Consider the following 22376-nt stretch of genomic DNA (forward strand, 5'->3'; position numbering starts at 1 on the left):
CAGCAGAGGAGGTCGCCTTGTTTTGCCACAAAATACAGCACATGCTATGGCGGCCAGGGAGAAGAGAAGTATGCGAGAGAGTTATATGTTCTTTTCAATATTCAATGAATAAATTGAATTTTATGCGCTTCTGAGATTGAACGCTAGACCAGACTTGAGTTACTGCAGCCGTTAAGAGAATTGGTATTGTAATCGAAGAGGCGTTGCGAGCGTTTGAACGAGTAGGAAGCCTGATATGCAAAAACCGTGTAGCTGGCATGCTGGCTGTTTGGATTCTCACATTTCAAGTGTCAGGGCTGGTGTATTGTAGCCTTCGGATCGCCGCATTATGCCACTCTGATGCACAACCCGATTTCCAGTGAGAGGCCACGAGAAAAATATTGATATTTATTGAAGGATATTTCTGAGCTTTCGTTTTGCAGGGAAAATTCAGAAGATTTCAAGTGATCAGAATCTGGAGCGCTTCGATCTTTGGCCACGGTAAATATGGCGAGTACAGATCGGGATAGTTTTGTTGAAGAACCTTAGTCGAGTGAGTAAATCAGATGATGTTCTTAATTTCTTGAATGATGCCTTTGAAGCAGCCAGCGGCTTTGTTTTCATGGCATTTTATGGTTTCTGTCCGACTGCGTGCTCAAAATTTACCCCATGCACAGGTCTAGCCTTTTATTTTCAGGCCGTAGTAGTCAGATAGTCAGAAGCCGTTAAAATATAGCCTTTGCCAACACGCCCTGAGTATCGCAGGTCCGTCCACCGGGCTGATCGATGCTTTCATAAACTAGGCAGCATTGGCCTTTGCTTTCCATGTGCCGCTCTTCGGGCTGCTCGATGAAGAGTTCGGGAAAGCACAAGAGGAGAAGTGATACTCTACGTTTATCATGCCGGCGAGAAAGGATTCAGTCCTCGCTGTTTCGTCGCACCCTCTCTGCGTCTTCCTTAGCTTTCTCAGCCAGCGTCTCTCTTAGTCGCTCTTCCTGTCTTTTCCAATGTCCGCCCTCCTCATAATCCTCTCGTATTCCCAAGGCCCTTCTTAGCCGCTCGGTCTCTTCAATCTTCGCCTTTGCCAAATCATGCACTTGGTGGCTTTTCAAGCCTCTCGCATCCGTATTTTTGCTCTTTTCGCGTTCGCTTTCCTCCTCTAACCTCTGCCTCAGCGCGTTGCACCTATCATCAATCTCGTCCTCGTCCAGCTCGCCCTCCTCTTCAAGTTTATCACGCAACTCAAACACTTCGACTTCAATCTTGCGCCGTCTTTCATGCTCAAGAATCTCAGGATCAGGCTTCCGTTGTCTATGTTTCCGATCGTCTAGGTTGTACGGGTCGGCTTGGTCGCGGGGTTTCAAATTAGATAAATTGCGCTGGACGTAGCCTGATGTGCCACTGCCGCGAGGAGTCGAGAGACCGACGTTAGAAGACATGGTGATTCGTATGTTCGCTTCTGATATCTCCTGATCAAGCGATGCACCACGCTTCTAGGGCTTTGCAAATTTCTAATAAGATGGTTGAACAAGTCTGTTGAGGAGATTCAGAGGTCGAGGTTCAGATTTCGAGAGCGCGGAATGCGCTCCGCAGATTGAATCATCGCCGACGAAAAAAAGCTGCAGCATGCCTCGAGTTATTTCGACTGGGTGACTGCACCCGCCATGTTTGACACAAATCTAGACAATAGATCGATCAGAACAGGACAAAATGATTGCTCCGGATTTGACAAACTTCGACCGCGCTGAGAATAGTAGCGACCCCCAAAGCCGAGCCAGCAACACGCCTCAAACATTGCCCTTTCCACCACTGACGAAACAACATATTCTGAACTGCGCTTACAATTCCTGGTGGCCTAAATATCGGTCCTTCACACCAAAATCACGTATCATTCCGCTTACTCCACCGTTCCTGGAGTACCTGCAAGCGGACGGTATCTACTTGCCTTGCAACGAGGCTCCTCATCCTGGCTATGAGAACGAGGAGGATGAGATTGAAGATGTTGCAAAGGACTGGCGTCCTCTGCATGATAAGATTAAAGCGACAATAAAAGAGCTCGGGGGCAAAGTTTTACCCAAGCTGAATTGGTCAGCGCCAAAGGATGCAACACACATGCTTGGAAATAGCATGAACTGCTTTAGTCCAGACGATGTGTATCTGTTACTCAAAAGCTCTGATTTCATCACTTTTGATCTCAACCATGCTTTTGATGATACTATTGACGACGGACCTGCCCCTCATATACCCTATCATCTCGTCCTACGGAAGAGTTTCAACGTGAACCCCTCCGTTGAGTTTCGCTGTTTTGTAAGAGGGAGGAGACTGGTGGGCGTGAGCCAGCGTGACATGAACTACTACGATTTCCTGCATAAAGAGAAGGACAGGTTTTTGGGGCTTATAGAGCATTTCTTTGAGGAAAAACTGAAGAGCACGTTCGAGGAGGAGAATTTCGTATTTGATGTCTATATTCCAGAGCCACATAACAAAGTATGGCTTATAGACATTAATCCGTGGGCACAGAGGACGGACCCGCTGCTCTTCAGCTGGCTTGAACTTCTTACAATGGAAGTGCCAGCGGAAGAGCCAATGGAGCCGGTTCGCTTTCAACTTGCGTCAGCTGCAATCTCAAATCTGCCTAAAAATGGGGGGCTAGAAGAAGGAACTGAAACGCGGGAGGATAGCGATGAGTTTGAAAGCGATGTTGAAAGTGTCTTCGTTCCTGAGCTTAGATTACTCAACAAAGATGACCCTGAAGCGTATGGCTTCGCATCTCCACAGTACAGCGCTCACAAGATGCCAAAGGATGTGGTAGACGCGGCTGCTTCTGGAAACACGAATGCATTACGGGATTTGTCCACGGAATGGCAGGAAGCTTTGCGACGAGCACAGAAGGCAGATCAAGAATATGACAGTGAGGACGAAGATGGAGGCTGAGAATACTGGCAAGATGTTGTTGGAAATCAACGGCGCCAAAGTGCACCAAATCACAAATAATTGAGCCGAGGAGTCCAATGGATACGCAATGTGTATAAGCTAGCTTAATGCATCTTCACTGCCTACTCTTGCAGCTCGCACAAGTTGGTGCAGCTCGGGTTAAATTTTAGCACGTTCATGGTAGAAAAATAAGATGACGTAGTGTTTTTTGAACTTACTTGATGAAGATTAATGTATACGGAATCCTTGAAGACAGCTGTCAAAGGATATCAGGTTGGAGAGATGAGGTAGAGACCAAGTCTCGCATGGCGTGGCTCATTGTGCGCTTGGACAGCCCTAGGAGCTTTATTAGCTATCTGACTTGAATCAACAAAACCATCTCGCCTGGTGAAAGATTCTTGAGAACCGTCCACCTGCCAGTAGAAGGCCATGACGATGAAGTTATCCAATGGACAACGGAATGCTGAACTGCAGACCAATATTGGGTCCGTTGCGTTTTGTCTATGGACTCGATCTCAACCCAGCACCGGCATTCGGAAACCGAGCTCGATCTCCGAAAACACGAGAAAGCTTGCGCATGCTGTCATCGAAGCTCAAAGCCGACGCCACCTCGCCAAGGCACTGAATAAATGCTGATTTTTTAAGATCCTTCTAGCCGTTAATTCAATTCCAAAGGCAAAGCATTATGTCGTTGTTGAAGCCAGTCACCTATCTCTACCATGAGTCTGGACTCCAGACCCTGCTCCATGCCGACGGCAACACATGGCTCATCATCCTGACACGGATGTTGCGCATGTTTGCGTACGGTTTCAACGCTCTGATCCTGGCTCTCTTCTTCGAGTCCCTCAAGTTTTCGGACTACAGCATCGGTCTCTTCTATACCCTGACGTTGCTTGGCGATGTTGCATTGTCTCTTTTCCTTACTCTGGTTGCCGATGCCCTAGGACGACGCAAGATTCTGTTCTTTGGTGCTGCTTTGATGGTCCTCTCAGGTATGGCGTTTGCCCTGAGCTCGAATTACTTCGTTCTTCTTTTTTCAGCCGTGATTGGGGTGATCAGTCCGAGCGGTAGCGAAATCGGTCCTTTCCGTGCTGTGGAAGAAAGTATGATATCGCATCTCACAACGCCCGACACGCGCACCGAGGTCATGAGCTGGTATGTCGTCATGCCAGCTGTAGGCACAAGTCTGGGCCTCTTTGCGTGCGGGAATTTAGTCAGCACTTTGACGGAGAGAATGGGTTGGGAGGTTAAGAGCGCATATCACGCCTGCTTCTGGATTTACACCTTATGCGGGCTTGTCAACATGGGGCTTGCCATGTTCATGACCCAGAAATGTGAGATCGAGGACAAGAAACCCGATGTTGCGGAAGGCGCACGACCGGAGAAAAAGAAGTCGAAGTTTTCACAGATAAGCAGAGAGTCTCGGCCGACGCTGTACAAGCTTTGCGCACTCATGTCCGTCGACTCACTGTCTTCCGGAATGGCAGCCTATTCTCTCATCAATTTGTACGTCGACAGGAAGTTTTCACTTCCCAAGTCGTATCTCGGAGATACAATGTCCGGCGTCTGGGCGGTGAGCGCGTTCATGAACATCTGGTCGCCGGCTATCGCAAGGCGGATCGGCCTCATTAAAGCCATGGTCTTCACACACCTTCCATCAGCAATATTCCTCGCGCTTCTCCCAGCGCCGCGGAGCTGGTGGCTGACAGCGGTGCTGCTCTTTGCTCGCGCTGCCCTGAATAGTATGGACCAGGCACCGCGAACAGCATTCATCGCCGCAGTCGTCAAACCGGAGGAACGCACTGCTGTCATGGGAATCGTCAACGTGCTCAAAATTTTAGCGCAAAGCGGTGGGCCTTCTATAACAGGCTCATTGGCCGGAGCTAATCTTTTCTGGCTCGCATTCACTCTGGCCGGAAGCCTCAAAGCAAGCTACGATCTAGGCTTGTTGAGCATGTTCGTTAACACAAGGCTGCACGAGCACGAGAGAGGAAGTGCTTCGAAAGGGCAGTATGAGAGGGTCGGCCAGGAGGAAGATAGAGACGCGGAGAACGCGTTTGCACTCGGGGAAAATGACGTGGACGGTGAGAGCTATGATGGAGACGAAGATGGAGAGGCGGATGGAGAGGCGTCTAAAAAGGGAGATTTGCCTAAGAGAAGTGACAGTTTCCCGCTGAAAGCAATATCTTAACTAGATTTCCAAATCCAAATAATTAGCTTCAATAGCATATAAGAAGTTGCAAATTCGAGAAAGAGGTTCGCAGCTACCACCTGTTGCTCATGCCGCAACACGCATGATCAGCATCTGCGCCGGGCTCGACATTCTGGCCTAAGCTCCAAATTCTACATCACGCATGATTTCCTTTCATAATCTTTGATCGCTTTAAAATTGAGACTGACTCTGCGAAGCTGTGAAATATCATTCATCGTCATTTCTTCAATTCAAAAGTGGGATCGTGATACTGAGTTATCTCGGTCTTGGGCCAAAGAAGTAAGGCTATAGATCACTAAACCATAGAGGCACGCTCCATAGAAGAGAAGATGACAGAGATTTTGAATTGAATCGTCGTATTGCAGTTAATCCATTCCGGCAATTCACGGAGCATGATGTCCTCATCGTGTCAACTTATCGCCGAGCATTCATTGCTCCAATCAATGCTAAAATATACACTTGAGATGTTCTTAATGCTCCCATGAAAATCAAAGCTCCATTCATTGTACAGCTACCCGTCAAAAGATAGAGCAACGAGTATCAAACGTCATGGAAAGAGTCAAGAACGCAAATCAAGAAAGCAAACAGACAAAGCTGCGCTGAAGCTCGCTCTCATGAAAGTCGTAAAAGCCATTACCTTTCATGGTCGTGTCTCGTTTCACGTTTCCTGAAGCACAAACGTCGCGAGCATGTGCGCTCCATGTCAGACCTGGTTCGATTCAGTCTAAAAAACCGCAAGCGACTCCTGGTCAGAACACGTCATCCGGCCATTCAAAGCTGTCCTTGCTATCCACTTTTCTTGGCAATTCAGGCACGTCTCGTCCATTTGGACACTTCATAATAATATCCTCATCCTTGCCCTGGAGTCGTGCTCTCGAACTGCTAGGCGGGGGACTAGAGCTTCTCTCGTCCCTAACGCGGCGCGGAGTAGTTGCCTTCTTCACACGATGTGGACTGCGCATCCGGTATGGGCTACCGCCGTTGAGACCACGTCGAGGGAATGCAGGTGTCGTATGAGCAATCGGCTGAGGAGGAGAGCCATTCTTGGCAGGAATAGTGTTTGAGAAGATTACCTCCTCGTGCACTGTATCCAAGCTTCGGCGAGACTCAAGTTCGCCTGGAGTGGGTGGTAAGTCCTTATGCGTATTTTTAGGTGCTGTCTTGGTAAGCACTTTTGGAGACTTCTTAGATCTAGTATCGATCTTGGAAATCTCTGTACTTTCGAGGACGGGAATGTGTGAATGTGCCGGACTCTCTTCGGGATGATCAAGTCCTTTAAATTCAAGCTGATTTGGCTTGTCACATCCCCTATTCCACTTGGTGTCGTCATTCGTAGTTAATTTCACGTGGTGTCCATAGGTCTTGTCTCCCGTGCTTAGGCGCTTCGTCTTCGTTGATGAATCCTTCTTCGACAACTTTTTCTTCGCAGATTCGGTACTAATAGAGTCATCGGAGAGGAAAGCCTGACGCTCCTCTGCAGTTGCTTGCAGAGCAGGAAGCGGGTGATATTCTGGCGGGCATGGACTGTTTTCCTTTGACGGAAGTGAATGTCCAAAGTCGGGCTTGAGAAGCGGCTTGTTTGCCTGGGAGTACATGGTATTGCCGCTGGACACTTGAAGCGGTAAGTCTTTGGAAACCTTCTTGCATCTAGCCTGGGAGTTACCGTCTGAATGGGAGAGAGGATCGGTAGTCGCAAATGATCTAGTTTCAACCGTATGCGACATGTTTTCGATCAAGGCTGGCTGAATAAGTAAGCTCTCAGATAGGACCGTGGGCAGCGCAGGAACAAAATCACGCTCTCCACCAGCGCGACGCTCAGTACGAGGAATCAGACGATGCTCGATGGAATTTGATGGCAAGTTGGGCAAGGTAGGCACGAGAGGCACAACACCCATAGCTCGATCAAGCTCTCTACGTGCAGATTCAAGTTTCGCCTCCAGGTCACTTACACGCTTCGTCAGCTTCGCCTGCTTTGCTATATCCTTTCTCGGGCGCAAATTCCCGAATTCATCGACATCATTCTCCACAAGATTAGCCCGAGATCTGCTGCCACGCAGAGACGCCAGTTTGTCCTCGGCACCTAGCAGTTCGAAGATATTGCTACGAGATACACTTCGACGCAAGCAGCCTGGTTGCTCATCGCTTACGTTTAGATCTCGTTTCTCCGGTGACTGTGACATAGATGCGGAGCGCCGTTGCAAATTGAATTCAGAGGCCATCTTTTTCAGGTTACGGAACGAGGGTGTACGGTGGTGACGATGTTTCTTTTTCGGCGAGCCATCTGACTGCAGCAAGAATGAGTCTTTCGATGTTTCAACGGACGTGCAAGATCCGGAATCCATCGAGATAGCAGAGTCGCGTGGATTGCCACTCTCCTTGACCGGAGGCTGCCTGTAACCTGGTGTGAAAACCGGCGTATTCTCCATCTTGCGCGCACCCTGGGCTCCTAACTTGCCAGCTTGTTTGAGTTCGGCGTATGCTTGCTCAGCCTTTCTCTGCCGCTCCAACATTTCTCGTTTCTGGGCGTCCTCGGCCTCCTCGATCAGCTCCTCTTTCGCGTTACGCCAACTAGCTGTGAACTTGGACCAGGCTGCCATAGGGTTGAATGCAGATGCTAGAGATTTGCCGAACTTGAATATACCTGCAGATTTGCCGTCTTCAGTGTCTTCCGAGAATGTGAAAGTAGCAACGGAGCTAGACGGTCTTTTTGGTTCGGGAGATTTCATCTTGCCGGACCTACTTGCAGCGGGATGAGAAAGCAATGGCTTGTCATTGTTTTTGTGATACTCATCCATCAGCTCATCGTCCGAGGTACCGAAATGATTGTTGAAGTGACGCGTGAAAATACTTGGCGGTTGCTCGCTGGGCCGATCGTGCATGCTAGCCTCTCGGAATTTCGAGACGCGCGAAGGCGACATGTTCAATTGCTCTGCCTTGGAAGGGCCGTCATCAAGACCTTCGTTTCTATGCTCAGGCCAGGCGGCATGACGCTGACGCTTTGCCTCTCCATCGCCTCCTTGTCCGTGGATGTTGAGCAAATCCTGAGGTCCTCGCTTCCTCGAAAAATTGACAATATTGTGCTTGTGAAGGACCCCGTCGACGGTGTCAGTAGGTAATGGTTCTCTGTGTGAAGTAATGGGTCGTTGAGGTGACGCATTCTCAAAGATGTCGTAGTTTATGTCAAACTGGAGGGGCGCTAAGTTAGAGCGGACTGCGACTTCTTCACATTTCAGCTGCTGCTGCAACTACTTACTTTTGGAGCATTGTTAGCGTGCTCCATTTTGTCCCTTTATCTGAAACGTGTGCTCTTTCAATGCAGCAGTTAAACCTCTCGGCCTCGGCCTGTCGCGCTCCTTGTGTTTTCCCCAGGGACGGATGAGCATGCAATTGGCAATACTGGCCTTCAAAGGCACCCACAGCGCAGACTGGGACGTAATGAGGGAAGGAAGAAGTCACTAGTTAAGATATGTAGCAGAAGACTCGAGCAATTCTACGCGCTGCAGCAGACTCAAAGGCAGCTCTGCTCTGGGTTTATTGGTATTGTTTACTCTCCTCATTCCTGCAGGGATCTACGCCGCGCTAGTCCACAAACAGATAATGCCGCCCAAGTCCGAACCCTGGACAAGTCGTACAAGTATTAGAAGCGTTGTCATGCAAGCCACAACGACAGCTCGCTTCAACCAGTCCGTCCCAAAGTCAGCGCCGGATATGAAAATGAGTCCTATCGTTCACTGTGTATATGGAGAACATCGTGACAGGGTTATTAGTCTTGACATTTGCTAGCCCTACGTGAGCCAGTTTTCTTAAAGTTGATTGGCTTTGCCGATTGCTTTGTACAGTACATAAAAGACGCCCAAGTTTGTTGTGGATACCTTATATCATGGTGTTGAGTCGATACTTCCCACTCCTGCAATCCCTGCAAAAGGTGTATAACCTCTAATGCCTGTAATATAGTAGGTTTGACCGGTGGTAGTGGCTCAATGTTAGGAATACTTTCCCAATACCGACTAGCTTCACGAATGTGAGCCACTTCGGAAGGGATTAGCTTCCTAGAGCAGAGGAACAAGGTGTAACTAGAGCTTATTATGGAAGGAAGTATAATAAGATAGTTATGTTTATGGCTCAGAATAGTATGAGCTTCAGGATATGAGAATATATTTGACCAACTACTAGGTAAACTAGACAGTTGAATTACAGAGAGCCGTCAATAGAGGTAGTGACAGGATGTTGTTACAGAGTAACATGGGAATCACGTGAAGAAGCGATCATGTTGATCATTTATGATCAAGGTGATCGACTCGCATAAGCGAAGGGTTGCGATTCGCCCAAAGGAAATGGACGAATCAAGAATGCAGCCTGTGATCAGTCTGATCATTTATGATCAGAATGATCACCAGGTTTCTTATATCTATAAAAATGTCCTGTCCCTACCTTCACTACAGCTCTCCGTAATTCAACTGTCTAGTTTATGTAGTAGTTAGTTTGAATGCATTCTCATACTCTTGAAGCTCATGCTATTCTAAGTCATAAACATAGCTATCTTAATATATTCCTTCCATAATAAGTGTGGCAAGGAGAGATGTGCCAGAGCGAGCGCTATGAACGTCAGTGCCGCCTGAAGGAGTGTTTCAAGTGTCAGGCATATGGCCACATAGGAACCCAATGCAAAGCAGCAAAGACATGTGGCTACTGCGCGCTAGAACACGATTCTAGGGACTGCCCATCCAAAGGAGTCCGGGATGCCCCTAGGAAATGCGCAGCATGCCACGGCACACATGAGGCGTGGAACCGCTTGTGCCCAACCAGGAAAAACGAGCTGGCCAAGGTAAGGGCGGCCTACGCCAGTAGGCTGCGATACCACGCGGTCGCGCCAGCGATGGGAAGCGACACGCTAGCTGCTGTCGCGGCCACCCTACTGCGGAGGACAAGGTCAACACGGGACATGAAAACGACCCATGCCTCCGCCAGAGGCCAGAAGAGGGCGACGCCGGAGGGAAAAGAAAACGAGGGGTCGAATCAGCGACCGAAGAGGCTACCAAAGCCTAGCAGGAAAGCGCTGGAAATGATTGACTCAAACATCACAACACGCCGCAGCACCGAAAATATGGACCTTGACAGCGACAGTGACCAATGACGGAACATAACCAACTGAAGATACTGCAGTACAACGTCCGCAAATCAAAGAACCAGGTCATGGCGACGCTACTCCGAGACCCAGGCATAGCGACCTATGATATAATAGCCATTCAAGAACCCTGGCGCAATCCATTCGAAGACACGACACACCACCCAGCAAAGAACATCTTCCACTTTTGCTATCCGACGGATAACACGAAGGAACGCCCGGCACGGGTATGCTTCTTCATCAACAAGCGTCTAGACCACGCCCGCTGGCAAATCGAGCAATGCACGCAAGACCTATGCACCTTGGGGATGCTCACGGGTGAAGGGGAGGCAGAAAACGAGCTGATACTGCATAATGTGTACAACCCAGGCCAAGGCGAAGACCAGGCGGCCACCCTCCCAGTCCTACGAACCCAGCTAGGGAAACACGCTACGAAAGAGCAGATAGCGCTCGGCGACTTCAACCTACACCACCAATTATGGGGGGGCCCAGAAGTCATAAGGGAAGAGCCAGAGTCAGAGGAACTTATTGAGATCATGGACGACCTCAACATGATAAATGTGCTGAAACCAGGCACAATCACATTTAACAACGGCCTTGGTCAGACAACCATAGATCTCTGTTGGATGACACTGGGTCTGGTCGACCGGATAGTCCACTGCAGGGTAGATAAGGACATTAACCATGACTCTGACCACCTACCGATCGGCATCACGCTAGACACAAGGATCCGAACGGTAGAACCCAAACCCAAACACCCGTGGAAACACCTAGACGAAGAAAAGTTCTGTTAGGCCCTAAAGGAGGTCCTCACACCACAACACAGGCCAGACACGAAGAAAGCGCTCGACGAGTATGTCCAGCACATCGTCTCCGCAATCTATACAGCGATAGAAAAGGTCCTACCTTTGAGGAGGTCCAGCCCTAAGATGAAGGAAGGGTGGGACGACGCATGCCGAGAAACACTTGCAGAAATGAAGCGCCTCCGTAGAGTGTACTCCCGGCGGCCAACAATTAAAGCGTGGGAGGACTATCAACAAGCTAGGAAACTCAAGGGCAAGACCATCGCAAGGGCACTTCAGAAAGCACACAGAGACCGGGTGACAGAAGCGGCGAGCTCGGTCGAGTCACTGTGGAAGGTCGCAAAATGGGCACGCAACAGGGGCAACCAAGCCCCAAGCATCACACCCATGATACGGAGGCCTGATGTCCCAGGGGATGCCCCAGCAACAGAGCCACAAATAAAGGCGGATATATTCAGAGAGACCTTCTTCCCGCCCCCACGGGAGGCGGATCTGAGCGATATCGAAGGGGCGTCCTATTCAGGGCAGGTACAGATGCCGAAGGTCACCAGAAAGGAAGTATTGGAAGCAATCCATGCCGCAGCCCCGCTAAAGGCCCCAGGGCCAGACGGGATATCAAATAGGGCGCTATAGGCAGCCGCAGGAATACTAGTACCGTACCTCACGACCATCATCAATCAAAGCCTAAAATTAGGATACTGCCCGGCCCACTTCCGCGAGTCGACCACAGTGGTACTACGAAAGCCTGGAAAGGACGACTATACAATTCCTAAAGCGTACCGCCCAATCGCGCTTCTGAATACGATTGGGAAGGTCATGGACACAGTCATCGCCCGGCGACTCAGCTTTCTGGTAGAGAAATATCAGGTGCTTCCCAGCCGACATGTCGGAGGCCGGAAGCTGCGGTCTATAGAACATGCGCTACACGCGATAATCGAACGTATTTACGAAACATGGAATAAAGGCAAGGTGAGAGTGGCTAGCCTTCTCCTTCTGGACGTGATGGGGGTATTTGACAATGTCTCTTCCAAACGGCTCTTACACAACCTCCGGAAGCGGAAGGTTGATGAAACAATGGTACGCTGGATAGCAAGCTTTCTGAGCGGCAGGCGCACAAGGATTGCGCTCGACAGATACGAATCAGAGGAGTACCGGATTGAAACGGGTATCCCGCAGGGCTCACCCCTCTCACCCATCCTGTATATCTACTACAATGCAGATCTTATAGAGGAGTGCGGGGTAGAGGAGGTGACGACAGTAGGATACATCGACGACGCCGCGACCCTGGCGTGCGGTGACTCCACAGACGAAACCTGTGGGAAGATTGAACTAGCACTAGAAAAGGCTCACCATTGGGCACAAATGCATGGCGCGAAATTCGCACCAGAAAAGTTCCAGCTAGTACACTTCACACGAGCACACAGCCGCATCGACTTTAAAAGGCCGCTAGTAACCCAGAGAATCACCATCCCGGCTAAGACTATATGCAAGTACCTTGGGGTCATTATGGACTGAAAGCTAAAATGGAAGGAACACATCACAGAGATACGCCGGAAAGTCACAAAAACAATCGCCGCACTAAATTCCATCAGAAGCTCTACCTGGGGCATAGGCCTACAGGACATGCGGAAAATCTATAGAGGCACGGCCTTGCCGCAAATGATGTACGCATGCTCCGCCTGGTCAAACCCAGGAGGTACAGAGGGTAGATACACGGCCGCCACGCTCAAGACGCTCAAGACCCTCGAGGCCCAAGGCGCGAGAGCTATATGCGGGGCGTATAGGGCAACCTCACAGGCGGCCCTGGATATTGAAGCGCACCTGCTCCCCATCAAGCATCAGATATGGAAGCACAACGCCGACGCACTGGGCCGGATCCTTACAGTCAATAGCATGCCGGAGCTATCGGACGCCGGCAATGGAGACGACCCTCCCTCCCAGCGCAGAGCACCACAGATAAGCCCCCTACGCTGGATTGCCCGCCAACTGCAAGAGCAGGGAGCTGTAGATCTTGAAAAGCACGAAAAGATAATGCCATTTATAGCGCCACCATGGCAGCAAGGTCCGGTGGTGCGGATTACGACAAACGACGACGAAGCAAGGCCGCTCTGGAGCATACATTACTAAGCAGATTATGCGGCGGCTTAAGCAGCTACATAAGGATGGCCCTACTATTACCATCCACTGGATCCCGGCCCACGAAGGGATAGACGGTAACGAAGAGGCTGACCTGGCCGCGAAGACAGCCGCAGGATGGACAGAAGAAGGCATGGAAAGCCATAGGGCCCCAACGCCTCCCCGCCTACACCCGCTGAGAACCACGCTAAAGACGTGGGTCAATAAGACTACCCGCACCCGCTGGACCACAAGCTGGCAGCAGGAGACGAGGGGCAGAGCTACATACCGGCACACACCGCTACCAGATAAGAAGGTGCTACAGCTACATAAGGGCCTAACTAAGGCCGAGAGCGCCTTACTCGTGCAGATGAGAACCGAGAAGATCGGGCTCAGAGACTTCCTCTTCTTCCAACGTGTTCCAGGTTTCGAGGACCCAGGATGCCCCTGCAGCGGAGGCCGCCAAACAGTCGCGCATACGCTCCTGCGGTGCCGACTGCTCCAGGACGAACGACGGCTCGGATTCGGGAGCCTGTCGGGCAGAGAGGACCTGCGAAAGGTACTCTCAACACGCAAGCTAGCCACGAAAGCGATCACACTTATGGAACAGGCGAGGGCCCTAGGGCAAAGGGCGCCGAGCGAATAGGCGATGCGAAGTATTGGGTGGAGACTGAAGGTATCAAGGATGGCGAAACATGGGGCATACCCCTCTGAGCCTGTACATAGCAGAATAGCTAGTAGTAGAGCCACTATCAACAAACGCGCACCGGGCATTTGAAGATAGAGGCAGATAGTAAGAGGGTGGGTGGAAGAGGAGACTAGCCATGTTTGTTTACTCCGAAGTTTGCACGCATGGTGAAGAGGGACGTGTGGAGCCACTTGCTGGTCTTATGATTGGCCATAAGTTAGCACATCACGTGTCGGTCACTTGATGAAGCCCGCCTAACCGGGCATAGCTACAGATAATTTGCAGCCAAAACCGAGTAGGATCAAATCAATCAAACAATCAATCTTGAAAACGCTTTGGATTCGTAATGAAGCGTTCCGATAGTGAGGAGCGTACTTTCACTCTTCTGGCATCTCAATGAATAAGTTAGATTCAGAAGCCGCATGTACGGCAATCCTCCCTGGTCGTGGCTTGTTTGACTCACGACAAGGGACATTGTAGTGTTCGGTTATCTGCCCTTTTTACCGCTTAACGACAGCCTGATCGTTGATCTGCGTATGGAATCATGGCTCCTCCAATCGTTGCAGCTCCTGGAGACCGGCAATGTCATCAACATGTCATTGCAAGCGTGCAGTAGAAGTGCAAATGTGTCATTACAGACCCGTGCGCTCCTTTAGCCTGGCCCAGCGGCCCTCGCTTCTTGTAGAGTACGGGTGCTGCCGAAAATTCACTCAAGTTTAATCATTAAAGTGGTCTGGGCCGCCGAATCAAAGCCCTTAGCACTATTTCAGGTACTGCAATGTGGTTTTTCAGTGTCATTGAGATGTCGAAATTCTTCCCTTAGCTTTGCATTATGATGTTTCTCCCACGTCTACTTCTGGCATGTCTAGTTTACTCTGTGAACTCATTGCCAGTCAGCAGCAATGAGCTTCGCGATGCTTATGATTACATAGTGGTTGGTGGGGTACGGCGGGGATTACGGTAGCAAATAGGCTGTCTGAAGATCCAACCAGTGCGCTCACAAACAGTCCGATGTTTCCGTTAAATTTCTGACGAGAGGTGTAGAAACTGTTCTACTGCTAGAAGCCGGGCCACTGTATGCGAAGCGTCGCCCCTTGCTCTGTAGTCTATACTAATCCACTGACAGCCATCACTATGAAAAGGAAATTATGATTCCACGGTTCCAGATCTTCACTGCATTGGACTTGAAATATCAATGGAACACAACCACAACGCCTCAAGAAGGACTTATCTTGAATCGTCCTGTGATAATGGAACAAGCCCGTCTGCTAGGTGGAGGTAGTTCCATTAACGTTATGATATGGGGCCGTGGAAGCAAGCCAGAGTATGATGCTTGGGCTAGCTTTGGCAATCCCGGCTGGGATTGGGATGGCCTTCTTCCTTATTTTAAAAAGGTGGGCATTTTATCCATGTTGTCTCGTGTTCAACGACCATTCTGACAACTTTCTCGTAGTCAGAGACCACCACTCCACCTGGTCCAAATGAGGCTCCCTTCGGCGTGCACTACAACCCTGAGTGTCATGGCACCAATGGACCTGTCCACGCTAGCTATGATGAGTATCATTATCCCCAGAACAGTAGGTTGTTCTTTTACGACGCCGTCAGGCTTGAGGTAACGCGAGAGTAGAAAACTTTTTGGATGGGCTGAGGAAATTAGGAATTCAGCAAGCTTATGAGCAGATGTGCGATTCATTAGGTTCTACGCTAACTTTGCATTCTCTAAATCATAAAAATCAATCTCGCTGCGATGCTCGCATCGCTTACTACGATCCTATTTTTGGTGAGGGCGGAACGCCACGTCCTAACTTCCATGTTCTGATTGAGAATACTGTGACAAAGTTGCTGACTTCAACCGTCGACGGTGTCGTCAGAGTCACTGGTATCGAGGTGCTGCAAAATCGCTGATCTTATCCGTCTGGGACGACTGACTAAGTTTCTCAGTACTCCCCATCACACGCAGATCAAACAAGGACAGCACTTCTCACGGACACTGGCGAAGTCATTCTCTCAGGTGGAGCTCTTCAGACGCCGAAACTACTGCAACTGTCCGGTATTGGCCAGAAATCCGTGCTCGAACAAGTCGGAATTGAAACTATCGTTGACCTACCTGGAGTTGGAGCCAACCTCCACGACCACGCAGGCGCGCCAACGTTGGGAGGTGGTGAGTTGGAACAAATCGCGGCCCGCATAAATACTGACTTTATTCCATGAAGTTGCGCCTGGCGTACCTAGTATTTATGATATCACATTGAACCCGATCTTGGATGCCGAGCAGGGCGACTTGTACTACCTTAACAGAACCGGAAGATGGACGGAGGCGGGCGACTCAGTTGCTTTTATTCCGTTTCTGAACTACACATCTCGAATCCAGGACGCTGCAAACATTATCGCTTCCATGTCTCCAGATTCAGCCGTTCAGTACTTGAGCGCAGAGACCCATCCAGATGTAGTTGCAGGATACAGGCGTATCGCACAAAAAATTCACGACTTGACTGCAAGTCGAACAGGCAAGTCTTTGATCTGTAGGACGAACAATTCAGTGGTTAATTGCTTTCAGGCGCTGGTGTAGAGTTAATATGGTTCCAAGGCGGAGCAGAGATCATCAGCACCTTGATGAATCCCATGTCGCGTGGTACGGTTCGCTTGTCCTCCAAGAACCCATGGGCACCGCCTCTTGTGGACCCGCGATACTTAACTCATCCCTCTGATGTTCAGATGATAATCGAATGCATTCGTCTCATCAAGCGACTGATCCAAACTGATGACATGAAGGCTATTGGCCTGTATGAGGTAGTGCCGATTGTGGACGTTGGTGATGCTTTAGAGATTTATGTGCGCACATCGTTGCTTACTGCATGGCACCCAGCGGGCACGTCAGCAATGCTGCCACGAGAGCTCGGGGGTGTTGTAGATCCAGGACTCAAAGTGTACGGAGTGTCGAACTTGCGCGTAGTTGATGCGAGCGTGATACCCATGTTACCTTCGGCTCACACCATGGCCACGGTCTATGCGATTGCTGAGAAGGCAAGTGGATATCTTCCAGAACGCAAAAACTAAGGATCTGACCCTTCAAAGGCTGCCGACATAATTAAAGGAGTGTGATCACATATTGATAAACTTGCCGTCAATCAAGGCAGGCGAAAGAGTGAATGGTGGACTTTTAGAATTTAGATAGCTTTTGCGGATATTGGGCTAGATCTGGTTTCGCAGGGATGTAGGCAACTGCTGGGTATTTTCATCTTGCAACACTGGATAGTCATGTTTAATGTGCATCTAACCACGCCTTGCGTCAAAATTGTGCCCGATGCTGATAGACGTAACAAATCCGTGTCTGACATTTGGATCAACCTCAGAAACGCAGGTTCGCGGCAATTGGCAATTGGCCGAGCACACCCGAATCCTGTAACAGCGCAACAGAACGTGGGCAAAGCATTTGAATGTGGAACATATCGACCATGAGAGGCCAACATTTCATCTTCCACCGGTCAAAAACCCATCCACTCGATTCCGTTCAATACACGCTCGCAGCTGCGCACGATTTGACAGGTAATCAAGAATGAATTTTGGGCTGATGCACACAGCCATAAATGCATACTAACGCGCCGTTCCTGTGGAACGGAAGTACAACCCTAGCGCCCCAGGAAGATGGACACGGAGATGCGGGATCCACGTAAGTGGAACCAACTTGAGAGACATCACATAAAAACATCAAACTGTCTTCATTACGGTCGTTGCACAAAATGTTGTTTGTTTTGATTCTGACAAAAAGGATTCAAAAAAAAATTTTTTTTTCAAAGTAAGAGCTCAATTCCTTGTGATCTCAGCCAACCCTCGATGGGTTTCTATCGAGAATAGCACCAAGCCGCCCTCGATTTTTGTACACTTCCTATGTACAATCAATTCTCGATTCCATTAGAACGCATTCCAGAAGTATAATACAGCATTCTGTAGTCATAATATCATTGAGTCGTTACTGCGATTAGCCATAAGTCATCACGAGAGTATGCATCATCGGAGTATCGTAAAAGATGGTACGCGACCATTTGTGAAAATGAAGTGCCGCCCTAGAGAGAATCGCCAGGGCACTGGAAGATTGAGTTTGAACCAAAAAGCTCTTCATCGTCGAAGTAGACATCGTTGTAGTTGGGGTCCACGCACTTTCCGCCTCCCGTAGGACCCACATGAGCACAATGCACCTATTCACAATGTTAGCAAACGAGAGATTCAAGAGACTCGAACGAGAGACGCACTGCAGGCCGAAGGGGAGTGAGCAAGACGTGAACACGCCTACAGACAACATTGTCTCCCCATGCCTCGTCGAACGTTCCGTACGGTTTTGACATCAGCACCCCAATACATTCGTCCACGCTCGAATAGACTTGGTTCCCTCCAGTGCAGAATTGTGCCTGCAGCTGACAAATCTGACCTTCAGTGGTGGTCATGTCAGTCGTTGAGGGCACATATCCACCACCACTGTAGATACCAACCGACGGATCTGTGATTTTGCCTACGAAATTTTGCAGGTTTGGGATCCACGCGTCGTAAGCAATGATCCGACCAGTTGTATCGAAGCGCCAAAAGGCAATTTGTTTGAGTTTTGTGATGAACGTCCCGTTGTTTGGACCGACGACGTTCGTCACCGTAAGTTCGACCATGGATGAAGCAACCTCTGGACAACCGCTTGTGAAGTGGGTTACCACAGCTTGCGAGATGGCAGCCGTCGAAGGATCAACTGGAACAGGAGCGAGGCCCCAAAAGTACTCAATGCTGTCTTCGTATCCTGAAAAGTTACCCAGGGGAGTGACGCGGCCAGTGACGTTCTCGTTGAAGAAAGGCAATCCGATGTCCGTCTCGTTCAGGAAGAGTGGTAGATTTTTTGGATAGACTGTGAGATTATAGACAGATGAGACTGTATTAAGGTTGCGAATGGACCAATTGCCAGGTACTGGCTCTGGGACACCACCTCCGCTTGTGCCGTTGCCTGGGCTGTTGCCTCCGCCACTATCCGGGTTGTCATCATTATCGCCGCCGTCTGAGGGGCAGCCTCGTCTGAGGAGAGGGAAGTAGTAATCCATTGCTTCCGCCGCAGTCATCTTGGGAGCAACGAGATGCTTGGTGTGCCAATGGCTTTGTAAAAATGGCGGCAGCTTGAATCCATCATGACTACCGTCATGATTTTTCCGTCGCATCAAACCAGCATTCGCACTGTTGGATTTCACATCGTAGGAACATGCCAGCAGAAGAGCAAGCGCCAGGGAACTGATGCTTAAGAATTTCATTTTGACCAGCCGCGAGATGTAAAGAAGGACACGATGCGGCAGGCAAAGACGAAACTGGTCGGGGCTGAAAGTCAGCAGTTCGAAATGCAATGCATGCAGCCTTATAATTTTCCGTGGCGAGGATTCGCTCGGTTGGACGTTGACGCATTCTTTATTCCAAGGTTAGCTTGTGCCTGCTATTGACGACGTTACCCGTGCATGAGTACGACGCTCAAGCACCAAGAACGTCAGTGAATTACTCCCAGCCACCGGTTGCCGAGCTGCAGCGGGAGTTAATGCAGTGTTCAACTGAACAACCCAATCTTGGACGCCCACATCGCACCAGACCCTTGACGCTTGCCCGAAAGTCAATAGTGACACGGGCGTCAGGACTCGATTCTGCGAAGTCATTGCCGATTTCCCCTGGCAACCAGAACGAGAACGATGACGTCTGATGACAGCGAGGTCCGACGAGTACGAAAAGCGACGAGGAAACAGAAATGAAAGCCGAGTGAGCACAGGGCACATCGAGGCTGAAAGGCGTGTCGGCGGCGCGAGTCGAGGCGCGGTACGAGTCGGCGTTGTACACTTAGCTCAACACACAACAAAGAGACGGCCCGCGTTACCCAAAGACTCGTGCGATCACCACGCGCCTGGGCACAGCCGCAGGATGCCGTAGAAGAACAGCAGGCACAACTAGCGGTGAGATAGGCGAATCATCCTCATGCAAGGAGGTTGGTGAGCTGGCGGCGGAGGTGACTCGCGCGCTCGGCGTGATTGCATGACGCTAGCCCGGCGTCGCCAAACGCACGTGCGCTGAGCGCCAGGCGAGCAGAGGAAAAAAAAAAAAAAAAAAAAAATTGAAAATGAAAAAGCAAGACTCGGGCTCTCTGGGCGTCGACTTCGTCTTGATGAAACGCGTCAACAATCCCCCCTAGCTGGCGCCTTTGATGAAGGACGTGACAACACCAGGACAGGCGCGCATTCCTGCCCAGCAAGGTCACGATGAGAAACGCATCGTCCGAGGAACGCTGACACCGTTACGTACCAAGGCAGAAGTCCAGGCGAGCACGGAGACAGGTAAAACACCCTAGTTGGACACGTAACTCACCATCTAACTGTCGCGAGCGTCTGCATACATTGTCGAGGTACCGAATCAGTCGGCAAGTGATCTGCTGAATGTGCTGCGTGGTGTTGTCCCCGCCGAGGTCACAAGTTCGTTGCAGCACTTGCGTCGCTTTGTAAAACCTGAGTTCCTTCCGCGCCATATCGGCGTTGCTGGGAGTAACACCAGCGCCGACGGGGAGGCTCGTTCCTTGGCTGAGTCCTCAACCGAACCGCTATCTTCGCCGCGGCAAGCGAGGTCAACAACAAGCCACGTGTTGGTCTGCCCCACGGCAACGATTTCTTTAAGTGCCTTGGAGCGGCTCTTTCAGGATCACGTAGAGCTTTTCAAACCACTGTCTCCGGAAGTGCGAGAGATCGTAGTACCTATCTTCGCCCCCACCTCAGCTGAACAAGCGTCCTCCTGGAGTGAGAAATATTGGCCAACAATCTACAGGAATACCAATCCCTACGGACCACATCCTTCGCTGGTCAAACGTGCGGAGCTGGAACTTGTTGCCAACGGCGATGCTGATCGCTACGTAAATCTGGCTCGCTGTGTAGCTGACTGCGGAAGTGATCAAGGACTTGGCATAGGAGTTGGCGCCGTTGTTGTGGAACGCGTCAACGGCTCAAAGAAAACGAGGATCGTCGCAGTAGCAGGCGATGCCCGCTTTGCAGACATTGCTCGTCATGATTCACCTGAGTGTCCTCATACACCTGGTCAAGGTTTTTCGGGAAATGTAATGGGGCATGCCGTTCTTAGAGCCATTGCAATGGTCGCGCAAAAGAGACGTGTACTTGCACAACTATCCGAAGGCGTGGCTAGCCCAGTCGAGAACGAGTTTCGTGATCTGATATCTTCAGAGATCACACAGGAGCCATGGCCTTTTACTGCTCGTCCGGTATCTGACTTGGAGGAGCTGTATTTAAAAGCCGCTGACAATTTAACACCAAATGGCTATCTTTGTCTTGATCTGGAGATATATCTTACACATGAACCTTGTGTTATGTGCGCCATGGCTATCTTGCATTCCCGATTCAGCCGTGTCGTTTTCGGAAAGCGAGTACCAAAGACGGGCGCTCTCTATGCTGAACAAGACTCACTTGGGCATGGTTTATTTTGGAGGGATCAACTCAATTGGAAGTTTTTTGTCTGGCAGTGGCGAGCCCTGGATGCAGACATCGACGAATCGACCTGTAATGAGGATATACAAGCGTAAATCGGGCACAGAAACGAGTTGGCACTTACGTGACTAGACATCGAAGTAGCATAGCCTCCTGACGTTTTACACAATTTCGGATCAAAAATTCATCGTGAAACTGCCAGGTAATTTCATATGCCTCCCACCCTTCGATTTACAGCTGAACAAATCATATCGGGCAAATTGAAGCGAATATTAGGAGTGCTCCACCCCGGAAACGTAAGCACATGATATGAACGGCTATTAGTAGCCAGGAGGTTGTACCGCTACAGTGGTATGGGTAGCCAGCCAACGGAGCATAGCCGAAGGGCTTTTGGTTGCCTGCTCAACTCCTAGCAATATTTATCCTGCTTCTGTCCACCTTTACCCCTGCCAACGGCAAATTGCACAATGAGAATACAACCATGCCTCTAATGAATCAGATGGCGTGAACCAAGAAGCCAATCTTAGAGCACGTATTGGAAATTCAGGAAAAAAGACCTGCATGGGTAGCCATAAACGAATCTAGCAGTCCTACTTGTGGATCTATATTCTAGAAATGCGTTCCTTTGATCCTAAGAAGATCGTCTCTTATTCAAGGTTCCAGCGAAGATTCAAAATTCGATCTTTTCGCACGTCGTCGGCGAGCTATGTGGGAAGTCGGCAATAGTAAAAGCCGAATGTTGGTGTAGTCCTGTTTTTAGACACTATTATTATTCCATATTGAATCTTTTCATCATCACCACATTCGTTCTCCACTCAAATGTATTGCAATTTCGTTCCTGTCAATGATTTATTTGATGCGATGCTGTGAATCAGCAATGATTGGACTGTCAAAGATAACCGGAAATGATTAAGGCGGCGAGATAAAGGGACTATTGAATGCATCAGTCAAAAGATTAAGGATGAATAGTAGGATCATGATGGAAACCATCCTTGGATTGCTCCTTGGTGTATCTCCTTTAATCAACTTC

General features: G+C 49.8%; 7 protein-coding genes across 8 annotated transcripts; 4 read left to right on the forward strand and 3 right to left on the reverse strand.

The window, feature by feature from the left end:
* Positions 1-66: 66 nt before the first annotated feature.
* PV09_09326 (uncharacterized protein) lies at positions 67-1529 on the reverse strand. The gene has a single exon (XM_016363369.1). The coding sequence runs from the start codon at positions 1416-1418 to the stop codon at positions 897-899; it is 522 nt and encodes a 173-aa protein (XP_016208810.1). The 5' UTR covers positions 1419-1529; the 3' UTR covers positions 67-896.
* Positions 1530-1608: 79 nt separating this feature from the next.
* Positions 1609-3126, forward strand: PV09_09327 (uncharacterized protein). Its single transcript, XM_016363370.1, has one exon. It carries the CDS (start codon positions 1690-1692, stop codon positions 2911-2913), a length of 1224 nt encoding a protein of 407 aa, XP_016208811.1. The 5' UTR covers positions 1609-1689; the 3' UTR covers positions 2914-3126.
* Positions 3127-3524: 398 nt separating this feature from the next.
* Positions 3525-5251, forward strand: PV09_09328 (uncharacterized protein). Its single transcript, XM_016363371.1, has one exon. It carries the CDS (start codon positions 3599-3601, stop codon positions 5102-5104), a length of 1506 nt encoding a protein of 501 aa, XP_016208812.1. The 5' UTR covers positions 3525-3598; the 3' UTR covers positions 5105-5251.
* A 208-nt stretch (positions 5252-5459) lies between these two features.
* Positions 5460-8618, reverse strand: PV09_09329 (uncharacterized protein). The gene is made up of 2 exons (XM_016363372.1): positions 8379-8618; positions 5460-8310 (listed from the first exon to the last, which is right to left on the reverse strand). The coding sequence occupies exons 1-2, from the start codon at positions 8403-8405 to the stop codon at positions 5875-5877; spliced, it is 2463 nt and encodes an 820-aa protein (XP_016208813.1). The 5' UTR covers positions 8406-8618; the 3' UTR covers positions 5460-5874.
* Positions 8619-14609: 5991 nt separating this feature from the next.
* Positions 14610-17116, forward strand: PV09_09330 (the record flags this gene model as incomplete). 2 transcript variants are annotated; one of them, XM_016363374.1, is made up of 9 exons in its annotated part: positions 14610-14799; positions 14849-14931; positions 14983-15250; positions 15310-15433; positions 15484-15743; positions 15798-16017; positions 16070-16363; positions 16414-16880; positions 16932-17116. In XM_016363374.1, 9 exons carry the CDS (start codon positions 14689-14691, stop codon positions 16956-16958), a joined length of 1854 nt encoding a protein of 617 aa, XP_016208815.1. In that variant the 3' UTR covers positions 16959-17116. The 2 variants fall into 2 exon arrangements, with proteins under 2 accessions (XP_016208815.1, XP_016208814.1); XM_016363373.1 differs by having other exon boundaries at positions 14689-14799; positions 16414-17116.
* Positions 17117-17577: 461 nt separating this feature from the next.
* Positions 17578-19836, reverse strand: PV09_09331 (uncharacterized protein). Its single transcript, XM_016363375.1, has 2 exons — positions 18107-19836; positions 17578-18052 (listed from the first exon to the last, which is right to left on the reverse strand). Exons 1-2 carry the CDS (start codon positions 19133-19135, stop codon positions 17921-17923), a joined length of 1161 nt encoding a protein of 386 aa, XP_016208816.1. The 5' UTR covers positions 19136-19836; the 3' UTR covers positions 17578-17920.
* A 160-nt stretch (positions 19837-19996) lies between these two features.
* On the forward strand, positions 19997-21875 carry PV09_09332 (uncharacterized protein). The gene is made up of 2 exons (XM_016363376.1): positions 19997-20194; positions 20243-21875. Exons 1-2 carry the CDS (start codon positions 20065-20067, stop codon positions 21439-21441), a joined length of 1329 nt encoding a protein of 442 aa, XP_016208817.1. The 5' UTR covers positions 19997-20064; the 3' UTR covers positions 21442-21875.
* The last annotated feature ends 501 nt before the right edge of the window (positions 21876-22376 follow it).

Source organism: Verruconis gallopava (genome assembly GCF_000836295.1).
Source record: "Verruconis gallopava strain CBS 43764 unplaced genomic scaffold supercont1.62, whole genome shotgun sequence".
In the NCBI taxonomy this organism is placed as follows: domain Eukaryota; kingdom Fungi; phylum Ascomycota; class Dothideomycetes; order Venturiales; family Sympoventuriaceae; genus Verruconis; species Verruconis gallopava.